Source organism: Acanthochromis polyacanthus, chromosome 15 (genome assembly GCF_021347895.1).
Source record: "Acanthochromis polyacanthus isolate Apoly-LR-REF ecotype Palm Island chromosome 15, KAUST_Apoly_ChrSc, whole genome shotgun sequence".
NCBI lineage: Eukaryota > Metazoa > Chordata > Actinopteri > Pomacentridae > Acanthochromis > Acanthochromis polyacanthus.
In genome coordinates this window covers 29,692,164-29,708,176 of record NC_067127.1, presented here as the reverse complement: position 1 = coordinate 29,708,176, position 16,013 = coordinate 29,692,164, and the positions used below count along the sequence as shown (strand labels likewise).

Sequence of the window (16,013 nt, the reverse complement as noted above, 5' to 3'; positions counted from 1 at the left end):
TTTAAACCAGTAGAAATTTAAGTATTTTGCATATATTTGTTGCTGTTTGATGGAAAAACTATGCTCATTAATTAAGTACTAAAGCAAAAAAAAAAAAAATCATTTGTTATTATTATATTATTTATTTATTAATGGATCAGGGAGGAAAGAAAAAGAATTCATTTAGACATTGAGTTCTTTCATTAGATTTTTTTTTTATTGACAGGTATTAAATCTTTTTCATGATTTATTGTTGCTTTACAGCTTTCCTCTGTTTTTTTAAGTAACATAAAACATCTAAACATCTCAAAAAATGATGCATTAATTTACAAAACCGGGTCAAAACTGTACAAAAGTTTATGTTTTTTTAAAATGGTAAATGGTCAAATTTTTTTTGGCAACAGATTGGCAAAGATTACACTATTGTTAAGCATTTGAATAAGCAAAAATATTGTTATTACAGATATTTATTGCAATATTAAATGAAAAAAGTGCATTAAGACTAAATTTTCCAATTCTACAAAATTGTAAACAGATATCGAGTAAACTCAGACAAAAATTAATTAAACATCCATCCATCCATCCTCTATACACCGCTTTATCCTCATTAGGGTCGCGGGGGGAGCTGGAGCCTATCCCAGCTGACTCGGGCGAAGGCAGGGGACACCCAGGACAGGTCACCAGTCTGTCGCAGGGCTACATACACAGACGAACACTCACACTCACATTCACACCTACGGGCAATTTAGAGTACTCAATTAACCTCAGCATATTTTTGGACTGTGGGAGGAAGCCGGAGTACCCGGAGAAAACCCACGCATGCTCAGGGAGAACATGCAAACTCCATGCAGAAAGATCCCAGGCCCACCCCGGGATTCGAACCAGGGATCTTCTTGCTGCAAGGCAAAGTGCTAACCACTACTCCACTGAGCAGCCCTTAATTAAACATGTTAACCATAAAAAACTGTATGGCCCAAATTGTCAAAACCTATAAATTATGCTTTGTTCTTTTACGTTATTGTTTACCGAATGAAATTTGCAAAGAAAATATAATTATTTTACATTTTTTTGCAGTAAATTTAAAGAAAAAATCTGTATGTTAAGTGTTGAAAAATGATCAATAATTTCTGCCTTATTTTGCAAATTTTTCTAGTGTTGTTAAATTACAGATCATATCTAGTAAAATCACAGGGAAAAGTATTAAATTTGGATAAGTTAGGAAAACCATGGCAAATGTGAGTAAAAGAATTATTTATTTTTTTGCTAATTTAAGTGGAAAAAATAGTGACTGTCACACATTGTAGAAGAGCAACTTACTATTTGTACAAATACGTGTTTTTGATGTGGACATCTATAATTTCATAAAACAGACAAAATCTGTGAATTGTTTAGAAAATTATAGTTTATATTTTTACAGTGTATTTCCAACACTCATCCTTCGTTATCAAATCAAGTGCCAGAAAAGGGCGTCTGCTTTCAGGAAGTTGGCTTCAGGTTTGTCTTATTTTGACCTTCGCTCAGGTTTTATCTGTGAACCATCAGTTCATCGAGGAACAGTGAATCTGGGTGGAGACGACTTTTAATCTGCAGGTCGAAGGTTTTGTTTGTGAACTCGAGTGACTCTGATTCTTGAATTCTTTGCGTAGTGACGACATTAAAGTCGTGCAGCTCCGGTGTCGTGTGATTATTTGTTCCTTGTATTGTCTTGGAGCTATGACCTCTGACCTCCAGAGTGTAGCAGTGCTGCAGGATGTGGAGCTGATTGGGTCGACATCTCCGCCTCATTCCAGTGTTTTCCTGCACATCAGTGTGTGTGTGTGTGTCTTTGTGTGTGTGTTGACTGACAGCAGGATCAAACAGGAAGTGCTGGCAGGAAGAACATCTCCACAACAGGCTCTAATATTAGAGCTGAGAGTTTGTCAGGATGTTTGGACGTCTGTATGGAGCGATGAGGAGCCAAAATCTCTGTTTCCCTTCACCTCATTTGATTCTTCTCTCTGCACACGAAAACTCACGCGATCACCTCATGAAGAAGCAGCGTCACAACGGTGACGAGATAATTTAAATAAAGAGGAATTCTCACAACATCGATATCAGTTTTTCATTCCGTTTCTACGGGAATTTTAACATTTCAGCTACTCTTTCTGCTATCTACAAGTCATTTGTATTTGCTTTATAACACAAATATGTATCAAAGCAGCAACACTTATTCAGTTAGTTGGCAACTATCATTTAATTATGTATTTTAATAGCCAATGAGTAGAAACAGTGCAATTTGATATTTTCTGCTCATGGAGGAATCTGTCTTTCTGCATACAGAAGACAGTATTTTGCAATATTATTGTTTTTCACATTCAAAGCAATCTGTGCAGAATTTCATAACTTTTACTCTGTGACTTCATGCACAGTGGTAAATAGTTCCATCCATCCATTCATTTACTTTTGCTTATCCGGGGCCGGGTCTCGGAGACAGCAGGCGAAGCAGGTCATTACAGACATCCCTCCCCCCAGCGATGCTTTCCAGCTCTTCCTGGGGGATTCTGAGGTGTTCCCAGACCAGACAAGATATAAAATCCCTCCAGCGAGTTCTGGATCTACCCCGTGGTCTCCTCCCAGGCGGACATGTGCGAAAAACCTCCAAAGGAAGTCTCCCCGGAGGCATCCGAATTAGATGGCTAAATCACCTCAACTGTCTCCTTTCGACGTGAAGGAGCAGCGGATCTACTCCGAGCTCCCTCCAGATGTCTGAGGTCCTCTCTCTGTCTCTAAGGCTGAGTCCAGCCACCCTACGGAGGAAGCTCATTTCAGCCGCTTGTATCAGCGATCTTGTTCTTTCGGTCACTACCCAGAGCTCATGACCATAGGTGAGGGTTGGAACGTAGATGGACTGGTAATTTGAGAGCTTCGCCTTACGGCTCAGCTCCCTCTTCACCACGACGGTTCGGTACAACGCCCTCATTAATGCTGACGCTCCACTGATCCACCTGTCCAACTCTCGCTCCATTTTCCCATCACTCCTGAACAAGATCCCGAGATACTTGAACTCCTTTGCTTGGGGAGCAATCCACCGGTTTCCGGCAGAGAACCATGGCCTCGGACTTGGAGGTGCTGATCTGCATTCCCGCCGCTTCACACTCGGCTGCAAACCGCTCCAGTGTGTGCTGAAGGTCATGATGTGGGGAAGCCAACAGAACCACATCATCTGCAAAAAGCAGAGATGCAATCCTGAGGTCCCCAAACCAGACATCCTCCCCACCCCGGCTACGCTTTGAGATCCTGTCCATGAAAACCACGAACAGGATTGGAGACAAGGGACAGCCCTGGTGGAGTCCAACACCCACCGGAAACGAGTTTAACTTTGTGCCGAGTATGCGGACACAGCGCTCACTTTGGTCGTACATGGACCGAATGGCTCGTATCAACGAGCCCGGTACCCCATACTCCCACAGTGCCTCCCACAAAGCCCCTCGGGGGACATGGTCGTAGGCCTTCTCCATATCTACAAAACACATGTAGACTGGCAGGTCAAACTCCCATGAGCCCCTCAGCAGCTCCGCAAGAATAAAGAGCTGGTCCGCTGTTCCACGACCGGGACGGAATCCGCATTGCTGCTCCTGAATCCGAGGTTTGACAATCGGTTGGAGCCTCCTTTCCAGCACCCTAGAGTAGACTTTCCCGGGGAGGCTGAGAAGTGTGACACCCCTGTAGTTGGAGCACACTCTCCGGTCCCCCTTTTTGAAAATGGGGACCACCATCCCGGTCTGCCACTCCGCAGGTACCGTACCCGATGCCCACGCGACATTGTAGGGATGTGTCAACCAAGACGGTCCAACAATGTCCAGAGCCTTCAGCATCTCGGGGTGAATCTCGTCCACACCTGGTGCCTTGCCACCAAGGAGCTCCTTAACTACCTCGGCGACCTCTGCCACGGATATGGACGAAGATTCGCCCAAGTCTTCAGGCTCTCCTTGCCACCAAGGAGCTCCTTAACTAACTCGGCGACCTCTGCCACGGATATGGACGAAGATTCGCCCAAGTCTTCAGGCTCTGGCTCCCCCACAGAGGAAGTGTTTGTGGTAAAGTATGACATGAAGTCAAGTCATAAAGTAATACTTTCAGTATTTCAGTAAGAAAGCAATAATTCTTTTTTCCAAAATTTAAAAAAATCTGAACTCGATATGTACAAAACCTTTCCAAGTGCCCACAAGTGTTAACAATACTACAAATATTTGTATTTTTTAAAATGACTCTACATATTATAGATATCTTTTGCCACAACATTTTTAAATGTATATCCATACTCCTCTCTGCTCTACACTGCCTGAGGTTCAGCTGAAAAATTCCTCAATTTTTGTGACATGACTGTTGGTCAGTCGAAGCTTCGTGGTTGGAACAAATTTGAATGAATCTAAGTTTTTAACAGAATGCTATTTAAGCATAGAATTTATTTTTGCCAATTTTTTTAAATTAGCCATGTAGAATATATGGATTTCCATGAAATATCCAGATTTGAAGCTTAAATTTGGTTTTAAAACTGAACGGTACATCACTGATGAGCAGTTTGATGTCTTTTAGAAAGTTGTAAATGTAATGATTTTTTTCAGTTTTTACAGCCTTACTGCCTTTTAAACCTGCCAGAATGTTAATTTAACTAAAAATTACCACAGTATGTTTGTGAATCAGTGTCCAGAAATATTAAAGATGACAAACTAACAGATCATTTCTCAGCAGGTCAACACCCTGGTGACTGATCACAATAAACTTCTTAGGACTTATTACAACCACATGATACAATCTGGGTGTGTGAGCTAAATGCTTCACTTAGATTTGGATGAAATTGACCAATTTGTGACTTAAATATGGATAATTATCCTCACAGAACCACACGTCACAAATGATCACTTCAAAGACGGTAGAAAAATTGAAAATCTGAAGATTGTTTCTGTTTTTACGGGTTCTTCTTTGAAAGAAAATACACCTTTTGAACCCAAAAGGAGGAAGGGGAGTGAAATAAGAATTGAAAAGAATTAATTTATTGTCACATTCATTCTATGGCATTCACACAATTGGACAACATAAATAAAATACAGTAAGAAATATGCAAATATAAACATTTAAGTGAAAAAATAGTATGTGCAAATGTATTTATGAAAACAGCCTTTTCTTTTATAGATATTTTTTTTTATATTAAGAAATATATAAACACTAGTGTAACTGATAATACAGCCTAAATTAATACACCGCATTGAAAAACATCTATGAATACAATTTTTTTTTGCAGCACAAATGAAAGAGACATCATAAAATCTGAATCAGTATTAATGGCTAATTACCGACACAACATACAAGGAATTTGTTTTTGTCTGTTGGTGTCAGCCTAGGAATAAGGAAAAAGAATCATGAAATAACTATAGAAAGAAGAAGAGAAAAATAAAATAGTAATAATAATAATAAGAATAATAATGATAAAGTAAATATTTCTGTCCCTGTTCAGCTCCCCCCTCCCCCTCCTCTCTCGCTCTCTCTCTCTCTCTCTCTGTCTCTGTATTTGTGTTGCTTGCTCGCCCTCCTCCCACTCCTCTCCGTATGCTAATGAGACGATGACATCACTGCTAAGACTGAGGGCCGTGATTGGCCGCTGGGAGGAGCAGCAGCTCCGGCTGACGGCCCCTCCCCCCTCCACTCTCCCTCTGTCTGAAAGGTGTTTTCAGTGTCGGAGCTGTTGAACACCGGAGACGAAGCTTTTCATTCTCCACCTCCTCCATCTCCACGTTTCCTCCTCTTCCTCCTCTTCTTCCACGCTGCCTCCTTTCCAAAGCTCTTCCTCCGGAGGCTCTTCTCTCTCCCTCTTGGTTGGAGGATGGGTGGATTCCTGAGCAAAAGGAAGGTGTGATCTCTGAAGACACTGACAGATGGATGTACAGAGGGAAAACATGATGCCACCGTCGCCGTGTGTCTGCTGACCCAGCGATTCCTGCTGTAGAACCGGAGAGGAAGAGTTCACGTTTGTCTTCATCACTGCTGTCTTGGTCGCTCAGGAACAGGAGAGGTCTTCCTCTGTCAGCTCAAACTGGGAAGGATTCTTGGATTATTAGCAGCTGATGTGCATTTTAAACTCAGGTTTGATTAAGTTTAGATACTTTAAACTCTTTTAGTAATCTTCAAGCTTTACTTTTTCTGCTGCTGAGAAGTTTCTCCTTCAGCTTCTTGCTGCTGGACTCTTGGATTTGTTTCTTCTTCATGCCTTTGTGGATTCATTTCCTCTGAATCTCTGGAGTTTCATCATGGAGCTTCAGACTGGCCTTCCTGGACCCCTCTCTCCGGTTCCCCTCTCCCCGACCTCGGACTACGCCGGGCCCCTCTCCCCATCGTCCGGTGGCCCTGGTCCTTCTCACGGCACCTCCCCAAGAAGAGGCCTCAGCCCCAGCCTCAGCCCCATCAGGGGTCCCAGCCCCGGCCCCGGCTTCTCCGGCCAGGCTGCGTTCAACTACAACCAGCTGGAGGGCAGATTTAAACAGCTTCAAGGTAGGAAACCTGAGAAAGTTCCACATCTGGAGACTCCTGCAGGTTCTGGTTGGTAGACCAGCTTCATTTAATGCATTTGAAAGAACTCCAGGAGCCATGTGGAGCAGATTTTTAACTTCCACAGAAAGTAAATTAAACATCAGTTAACTTTAAGTTGCACAATAATGTTTTTTTTTTCAATCGGACGTGAAGTTTGCTAATGTTGAATCACTGTAGGGTTTGAACGTGAATGAGTCAGCAGCTCTGACCTTATCTCAGAGCCCCACCCTGAACCAGGGGCTGCTGGGTGATTAGTGCCTTGCTCAATGGCAGCAGGAAGCTCACAAACCTTCACATCAGTTGTTAGATTTGTGCTGCAACAAAGCTCCCCTTCCTCCAAATTTGACTCTTAATTGGGTTTGAAAGGCGAGTTTTCTTCAAATGGCCACCCATAAAACCAGATATAAGCAGTGACCATTTGTAACGTTCATTTCTGTTGGGAAAATGTTCCAAATCTGAGTTTAAGATCGCGATATTTCATGGAAATCCACAGGCAGCAGACAGCTCGCTTACATCTGTGCTGCAAAGAAACTGCATTCATCTCCAAGTCTGACTCGTATTTGGGTTTGTTTTCTTTAAAAGAACCCATGAAAACCAAATTAATCATAGAGTTTCCAAGTTTTCCACAGTCCTTTAAGTAGTCATTTGTAATGTGCAGTTCTGTTGGGAAAATTTCCAAATCTGAGCTTAAAATCAGGATATTTATCAAAATTGAAGTGCAGTATTCAGCTCACACTCCCAGATTTCATCATGTGGTTGTAAGAAGTCCAGTGAGGTTCAGTCTGATCAGTCAGCAGGGTGTTGACCGGCTGGGAAATAGTGTGTTAGTTAGTCATTGTTCATATTTCTGGACACTAATCCACAAACATTGGACCCAACTAAGTGATACGTAACTAATACTGAACAATAACCTTATGTTTCTATACCACAAACCCACCAGCTGCGTTAAAAGGCATGCTATTTATATAAGAAAACATTCCATTATTTATCTAAATGAAAAAATCCCCAGGCTTTGAACTTTTATCTATCTATCCATCCATCCATCCATCCATCCATCCAATAAATTACTAAAAGTTAACAATTTGCACTGAACATAATCAAAATCCACATTCCTCTGTGCGACCCTGAAGTCATGAGTCACTCAGCTGCATCCAGCAGTCATGTGAGAAAAATTCAGAGAGTTTTCGACTGAACTGCAGGCAGTGTTTCTATACAACAGAGAGGAGAGGACAAGAGAAACTACAAAGAAACTAAACATACAGGTTTAATGAAATAAATGCAGCATGTTTTTTTTTAACCAGTGTTGGTAACACCTGTAGGAAAAATGTTGTATAGGGTGAAGTTTTTTTTCATTCTGGAGCAGTTAGCTGCTGTGTTCAGTAGATGCTCCTATGGTCTGAAATCTTCTGAATGAAGTTCAGCTTCAACAGACGCGTTAGCATCTCTGACCTCCAACAAACCATCCTGACAGATGTGAACTTTATGTAAAGGAAATGCCAGATAGTTCAGAACAATGGTAGCTTGTTAGCTAGTACCTTGCTCTGTTTGAATATAAACTGCAACACAAATACTGCTTATGTTTCTTGCATATGTGAATTTTCTGAAATTTACGTGGAGTGACAAGGATAGCAGATTCCAGCTGATTTAAGTCCCTGATTTTTTGTCATGTGACTGTTTATGGCAGTTGAGTTACTGATGGCTTCATGGTTACAAAAGTGCAGACTTTTTTTGGGTATTTTTTTCCAGACTGAACTGTTCATCACGATTGGGTAGTTCAAGGATCCTCAGAAAGTTGAAAGTCTGGTGATTTTTTCCCCTGTTTTACAGTTTTTTATTCAAATCAATGATGGAATTTTGGTGATTTTTTTTGGGGGGGGGGCAGTGTTTCTTGCATATGTGTATTTTCTGTATTTTAAAGCTATCTGGACTTACATAAATAGCAGTTTTCCTGCTAATTCAAGCCCCTGAATTTTTGTCATGTGATTGTTTATGGCAGGTGACTTACTGATAGTTTCATGGTTGTGAAAGGAGTGCAGAATTTTCGTCTTCTCCAGAATCTGTTTGGCACAAAGGGTTAATTTTTGGTGAATTTTTGAGAATTTTTTTTCCAGGATATTTCATGACTTTTGGCGATACTGAATTGTTCATAACAGATTGGTAGTTAAAGGACCTTCCAAAACTTGATTATCTGGTGATGTTTTTCTGTTTTTTAATCAGATCAGTGATGAAATTTTCGGGATTTTTACAACCAGATATCATGTCTTTCAAATCTACAGAAGTCAATTATGTCATTATTTTAACCTTAGTTTGACAGATAAGTTTGAGGTCTGTTAAAAAGCTGAAAATCTGATTATTTTTTTCAGTTTTTCTAGTTTCTCATTGTGATAAATGGTGGAATTTTGTGCTGACCACTACGGTGGCCGAGACCCGCCATCGCTGCAAATAAAACAAACGCTGCAAATAAAAAGAAACACCGCTGCAAATAAAAAAGAAACGCTGCAAATAAAAAAGAAACGCTGCTGCAAATATAAAAGAAACGCTGCAAATAAAAAAGCCACAACGAAAGTGGATTACTGGGGATTATTTTTGCCGATACACCGGTGTGAGAAGAAGAAGACGAAGAAGTAGAAACAAGAACAGGAGTACGACTTGGAAAACGAACGAGAAAGAAAGTGAAAATGTTAGTGTTTAATGTCACTACGTCTAATTTTTAATGTGTTATCTGGTTAGGCCATGTAGCCCCAGGTTGAAGGTTTGAAGTTGAACTGGAGGATGCCGGTGTGTTGTTAGCCGTCAGTTGTTTCCACCCGGATGTGTTTTCGTTCCGGACTCATTCATTCTGTCCGCTCGGGCGGACGGGCGCCGGCGGCAAAGGATGGTTCGCCCGGGCCGCAAATCTAGCCATGACCGAATCTGTGTGTTTTTCTGGGGTAGACACTGTTCTGGAGTGAGAGCGTGCAGTGGAACATGTTACTGTGTTTTGCTGCATATTGGAGTAAAGTTACCAAACTCGATTGTCCTCTCGTTAGCCGAAGCTAACAACACACTGGCATCCTCCAGTTCAACTTCAAACCTTGGGCTACATGGCCTAACCAGATAACACATTAAAAACTAGAAAAGCACTCGGAGAGCGCAGACCTCCGCCAGGCCATCTGTCTGTTTGTCCGTTTACAGCATAACTCAAAAAGTTATGGATGGATTTTCACCAATTTTTTACAGAATGCCCGGAAGAGCAAAAGTAACCATCGATTAGATTTTGGAGGTGATCCGGATCATCGTCTGGATCCAGAAAAAAATCCTGGATGCAGGATCCTGGATCCAGATGTTTTGGTTTTTTTTTCAAAAAAATCCTGGATCCAGACGTGTGGAGGTGTGGATCCAGGTGTGTTGTTAGCTTCGGCTAACGAGAGGACAATCGAGTTTGGTAACTTTACTCCAGTATGCAGCAAAACACAGTAACATGTTCCACTGCACGCTCTCACTCCAGAACAGTGTCTACCCCCAGAAAAACACACAGATTCGGTCATGGCTAGATTTGCGGCCCGGGCGAACCATCCTTTGCCGCCGGCGCCCGTCCGCCCGAGCGGACAGAATGAATGAGTCCGGAACGAAAACACATCCGGGTGGAAACAACTGACGGCTAACAACACACGGCATCCTCCAGTTCAACTTCAAACCTTCAAACCTGGGGCTACATGGCCTAACCAGATAACACATTAAAATTAGACGTAGTGACATTAAACACTAACATTTTCACTTTCTTTCTCGTTCGTTTCCAAGTCGTACTCCTGTTCTTGTTTCTACTTCTTCGTCTTCTTCTTCTCACCCGGTGTATCGGCAAAAATGATCCCCAGTAATCCACTTTCGTTGTGGCTTTTTTATTTGCAGCGGCGTTTCTTTTTGTTTGCAGTGTTTCTTTTATTTGCAGCAGCGTTTCTTTTTATTTGCAGCGTTCCTTTTTTATTTGCAGCGGCGTTTCTTTTTGTTTGCAGTGTTTCTTTTATTTGCAGCAGCGTTTCTTTTATTTGCAGCGTTTCTTTTTTATTTGCAGCGGTGTTTCTTTTTATTTGCAGCGTTCCTTTTTTATTTGCAGCGGCGTTTCTTTTTGTTTGCAGTGTTTCTTTTATTTGCAGCAGCGTTTCTTTTATTTGCAGCGTTCCTTTTTTATTTGCAGCGGTGTTTCTTTTTATTTGCAGCGTTTCTTTTTTATTTGCAGCGGTGTTTCTTTTTATTTGCAGCGTTTGTTTTATTTGCAGCGATGGCGGGTCTCGGCCACCGTAGACCACAACATTCCTGTGTTATATTCTCCACAAAGGTTGCAGTGTTCAGTTGTTTGTAGAAACAGTTTTAGGGAAACTCTCTGCTCGTGATGAATTCTGCAGTTTCTGTTGCAATTATTTTTTTGTCAATTTCAACAACTTTTTTTAGACTATAAGGCCTTTATTGTTGAACATATACCTAATAAACCGACCACTGACTGAGTTGAGCTCATTATTTAACCATTTTAATCGCTGTCACATTGCTGGAACACTTTCTCGCTCAACAATCTTTGAATTATTGTGCGATATAATGAGTGGATTGGTGGCAGCTGTTTACACATTTATTCTGTTCACCTGTCTGTTTCTTGAACGAGCACCCGAAGCGTAAAAATCCACCAGAGGAAGGTTCTCCGCCGATTCTGGTTTCAGTACAAGGTTTTAATTCAAAATTACGGGAACGCTGGAGTGTAAAATTAGCAGCAGCTGAGTTTAGCTGAAGGCAAATGGAGCCGATTCTCTGATTAGAGTCTCATCGACCCGAGACACCCAGAAACTTCAGCATCTAAAAGTAGCTTCAGATGGAGGAGAAGGTGAAAGTCGTTGCTTCAGAAGAAGACTATGGTCCAAATGTCAAACGTCAAAAATGTTCGTTACATGAGATCCTCCTGATGTTTGGAGGGTTTTATATGAAAATGGAAACTGGATGAAAAACGTACACGTTACTTTGCATTTAAAGTCATATATAGACTTTTTTAGACCCCGATGCAATATTTAACTATTTACCATTCTTACAGCCTCTTCCAACTAACTTTCCTCCCTTGTTTACTGCATTTGAGCCATGCTGCATTTATTTTGTGTCTCATTGTAGTTGTTTGTCTTGTTTTTGTCAGTTTTCATCCCTGTTCTGCCATTTTGTGTCCTGTTTCTCTTTGTATCTCATTTTGTCCATTTCTGTGTCTTCGAGACACTTTCTCTCTATGTGGTTGTTTTTTCTCCACGTGCTACAGATATTTTACTGTTTACATTTTTACAACTTCTATAAACTTTATCCCGACTACTCTGTACATCAGCTCCAGAAAGATGTTTCACCATGCTGAATTGTATCTTACAACAGTCGGTCTCATTCTGTCTTTTCTGTCTTTTGGACAGTTTTGTCTCTGTGGTTTGTTTGGTTTTTTCCACCGTACTTATGTATTTTACTATTATATATTTTTCCACAACTTCCTGCAAACTTTGTCCCTTAACTCTGCACAGAAAAATCTAGTAATGTACTCTTCCAACAACTTGCTCCTTGTTCACTGTTTCTAAACCATACTGCGTTATTTTTTGTGTCTCTTGTGGTTTGTTTTGCCTCATTTTTGTCCTCTTTAGAACTCTGATCCTGCATCCTTGAGTCATATTTTTCCTAGTTTTGTGTCCATTTTTGTATCTTTTGGACAATTTTGTCTCTGTGATCAAAAATTTATGTGGTTGCTGTCTCTCCACATTTAACTATTGACATATTTGCAACCTCTACAAGCTTTTTTCACACAACTCTGCATGTCAAGAATAGACAGATGTTTCAGCATGCTGAACGTATCTTCCACACCTATTTTGTGTCTTATTTGTGTCTCTTGGTGATTGTTTTTGTCATTTTTTATTCCACATCAGTCTTTTTGCGTCCTATATTTCTTGTTCTGTGTCTCATTTTTGTCCTTTAATTTGTCTTCCGGACACTTTGTCTTGATGTTGTGTTCTCCACATACTATAGATATTTTACTGTTTACATTTTTACATTTACAGACTTTTTCAAACTACTCTAAACATCAAGTCTAGAGAGATGATTCACCATGCTGAATATATCTTCCCACTTTTTATCTCATTTATGATGTTTTCTGTCTGTTTTTGGCCATATTGTGTCTCGTAAGAGTTGCTTTGTGTCTCATTTTTCCTGTTTTGTGTTGTTTTGGTTTTATTTTTGTCGTTTTCTGTGTTTTTGTGACAGATTTTTCTGTGTTTGTGGTTGTTTTGTCACCACATACTCTAGATTTTTAACCATTTACCTTTTTACAACCTCTACAAATGTTTTCACAGCACTCTGCATATTGGTTCGAGAGAGATATTTCACTGTGCTGGATGAATCTTTTGCATTTATTTTGTCATTTTTTGTTCCTGTTTGCTATTTTTTGTGTCTAGTTTTTTTTCATCTCATTTTAGTACTTTTCTGTCTCTTTGGGACAGTTTCGTCTCTTTGTTGTTATTTTGTAACAAATTTGCTTCTATGTGGTAGTTTTGTCTCTACATACTACAGAATATTTAGCTCTTTGCACTTACAATCTCTACAAACACATTATTCTTCATCACCCTAAAAACACCTGTTCAGACCGTGCTTGAATTATCTTCCAGCAAGTTCCTCCTCTCGCTCCACTGTTCTTTGGAACCATCGCTGCATTCATTTATCCTTTCCTCTCTGCCTCTGCCTGCAGTTCATCTGAAAACCTCTTCTGAATTTTTGTCGTGAATCTGAACGGCGTCACAGCTGAGTCAGTCATCTACTTTTCAGTGAGCGAGTGGATCATTTTTAGTATTTAACGAATCCGATTAAAGCAAACGATGTATTTCTGCTAAATTTAATAGTCACGCCCAATATCGAATAAAGTTGATGTTGATGAAATGCCTGAAATTTTCAGTTAAATCAAAGTCAGCTACCATTTAGTAGAGGGAGCTTCAACTGTCTTGATAGATGTGGTTGGTTTTCCCTGGTGGAAACGTGCAACTTACAAGGCTGTTTGGAATGCTAAAAAATGTGCTAAAAAACAAAAAGGCACCTGCTTCGAAGGGATTTGGAGTTCAGAAGGATATTACCATATTTTATTGATAAAAATTGTTGTTCATCTGATGCTCACTGAGGTGGTCAGTTCAAGTTTTCAGTTGAAGGCAACTTTGATGTTTCGAAAAAAAAATCAACCACAGAGTTAGATTTTAAAAACATTGTGGGTGGGGAATTTTAGTCTTTAAATTATACAGTTTCAAACTTCTAACCTTATAGATGAATTAAAAGCCCTTCAATTTGTGACACTTTTTAAGACCAGCTTTCAGCTACATTTTATATGAATCAACCTATTAGAGTGACCTTGAGAAACCTTTAGGATTCATCAGGATATAAAGAACATTTAAGGAGTGTTTTAAACCCTTGGTGGTCCCTGGAAGCCTCTCACACAGAGAATGTTTGTGGTCTTCTCTTGTTTTACGAGCGTTAAACTCGTGTTGTCACGTGTGTGGCTCAGGTGCTTCTGACGAAACCCTGGTTCATTTCCGGCGGGGTGATGAAGTGGAGGCAGTCGTGATTATTGCTCTGTGAACGGCGAGCTGACGGGCAGCTTCGTCCTCGTTATCGAGCGCTGAGAAATCAGGCAATTAATGGACCGGAAACAAGTCATCAAATAGCTGCTGAACTGAACTCCTGGAGAGGTTTTTACAGCGAACACCAGAGAGTCGACCTGTTAGAGGCTGAACTAAATGAGTCAGAGAAGCCTGTGGAGGACTTTTATTACATAATAAATAAATAAAAAACAGTCATGAGAATGCTAAATACATTAATATTCGATTCATTATCTATCAAGTGATGGTTACTTTCTATTAATCAGCTTATTAATGGTTTACTTTTGATGGATTTCTAGAATAAGTGGATTTTGCTGATGATAGCAAACTTTATTTCTATCATACTTAAAAGATTTAGGATGACAATAAAAGTTAAAAAAGGCAAGACAATATTGAAAATAAAGAATAAACTTTTTCTAAAATATAATATTTAAAGTTTTTAAAAGGAAATAAAACCTGACAGAACACAAAAATAATGATAATAAAAATGAAAATTGAAATAGAAAAGGGCAATGAAAACATGAGATAAACTTTATATATATATGTATATATATATATGTATATATATATATATATATATATAATATATACATATAAACAAACATATAAAACAATTTAAAAAATTTCGGTTAAAAAGACAAAACATGACAATAAAAAAGACAAAATATTTCAACAAGGATAGTTTAAGGCATTTTAAAACATGACAAACTGATGAGAAAATGTGAAAATATGATAAACATTAAAATAATGACAATAAAACCCTTAAAACACTAGAAAAGATGCAATATAAAACATGAATTAAAAAAGGCAATAACAACTCAAATAGACAATAAAAATATTAAAAAGACAATGAAATGTAAAAAAAAAAAAAAAAAGCAACAAAAAATGTGGTGAAAAATGTAGAAAATCAACAGAAATGGTGAAGGAATACAAACATTTGAGTGGATGATCAATAGATTTATGGGGAATATGATTGGTGGGTGGATGATTAGCACATGGATGGACAGATAGTGCATCGATGGGTAGATAAACCAACAGAAGGCTGACAGGTGCAGGAAGCTTGGGTTTGAATCAGTGTTTCTAAACCTGTGATTCGGTAAAATCCTCCAGTTCTTTGTTTTGAATCTTTGGTGGCGGAGCTTCAATGAAACATTTTTTACTGTTTGAACCTCGGCAGCAGATTCTGAGGATGAAACATGAAATCAAACAGACAAAACATCGTCCCTCTCGGCTCCCAGCATCCCCCCTCTTCTCTCCTCTCAGCGTGCCGAACCGGCCAATCAGGCGGCGGCTGGGCGGTTTGGGACTCCCCGAGCTGGGAGGGGGTGAGGAGGGGTGAGGATTTAGGAAGGGGAGGGGCAGTGAATCGTCCTCGTCTTTATGTCCCGTTAAAAAGAAAGAAAGCACCTCCGACTCCTCATCCATGTTTCATGAGGCTGTGCGGAGCGTCTGCCTCCCCCCCTTCACATTCACACAAAGGCTCCTCCTCATCCTCCGACCTTCATCCTCACATGTGAACAAACAACACCTTTGCTGTGTTTTTAGCTGTTAAACACATTTATTCTGCATTTTAGGAACATTTTAGCTCAGACTCCTCATTTTAGCTTTTATTGCCAGAACATGAATAATTTATGGCTCATTATAACGTAGTGCACACATGATGGTTAAAATGTGTTCTGATCAGTTGCTGGGAGCCCACAGGAGGATATTTGTTGACAAATACGTAAACATTTACGCTCACTGCCTGCTCGTTAACATTAAGCTGTTTTAAAATGCATCAGAGACGACATGAAACATCAGTTTAATGTAAGGTATGTGTTATATTTGTCAGCGTTTCAGCCTCTTCTGTCT

The 16,013-nt window shown here is 39.9% G+C and overlaps 2 protein-coding genes across 5 annotated transcripts in view; both read left to right on the top strand.

Moving 5' to 3' along the window:
* The window catches only part of sptbn1 (spectrin, beta, non-erythrocytic 1), a 196,083-nt gene that overhangs the window by 75,786 nt on the left and 104,284 nt on the right, over positions 1 to 16,013 (top strand). For 2 of the 4 annotated variants that reach the window (XM_051959558.1, XM_051959557.1), the window contains exon 1: positions 5,679 to 6,504. The exons of the other annotated variants lie outside the window; for them this stretch is intronic. In XM_051959558.1, coding sequence (XP_051815518.1) covers positions 6,264 to 6,504 — 241 coding nt within the window. In that variant the 5' untranslated portion in view covers positions 5,679 to 6,263. Of the gene's footprint in view, positions 1 to 5,678; positions 6,505 to 16,013 lie in introns of those variants that run through there. 4 annotated transcript variants of the gene reach the window in all.
* The window catches only part of slc30a6 (solute carrier family 30 member 6), a 580,472-nt gene that overhangs the window by 485,089 nt on the left and 79,370 nt on the right, over positions 1 to 16,013 (top strand). The gene's annotated exons all lie outside the window — the stretch shown is intronic.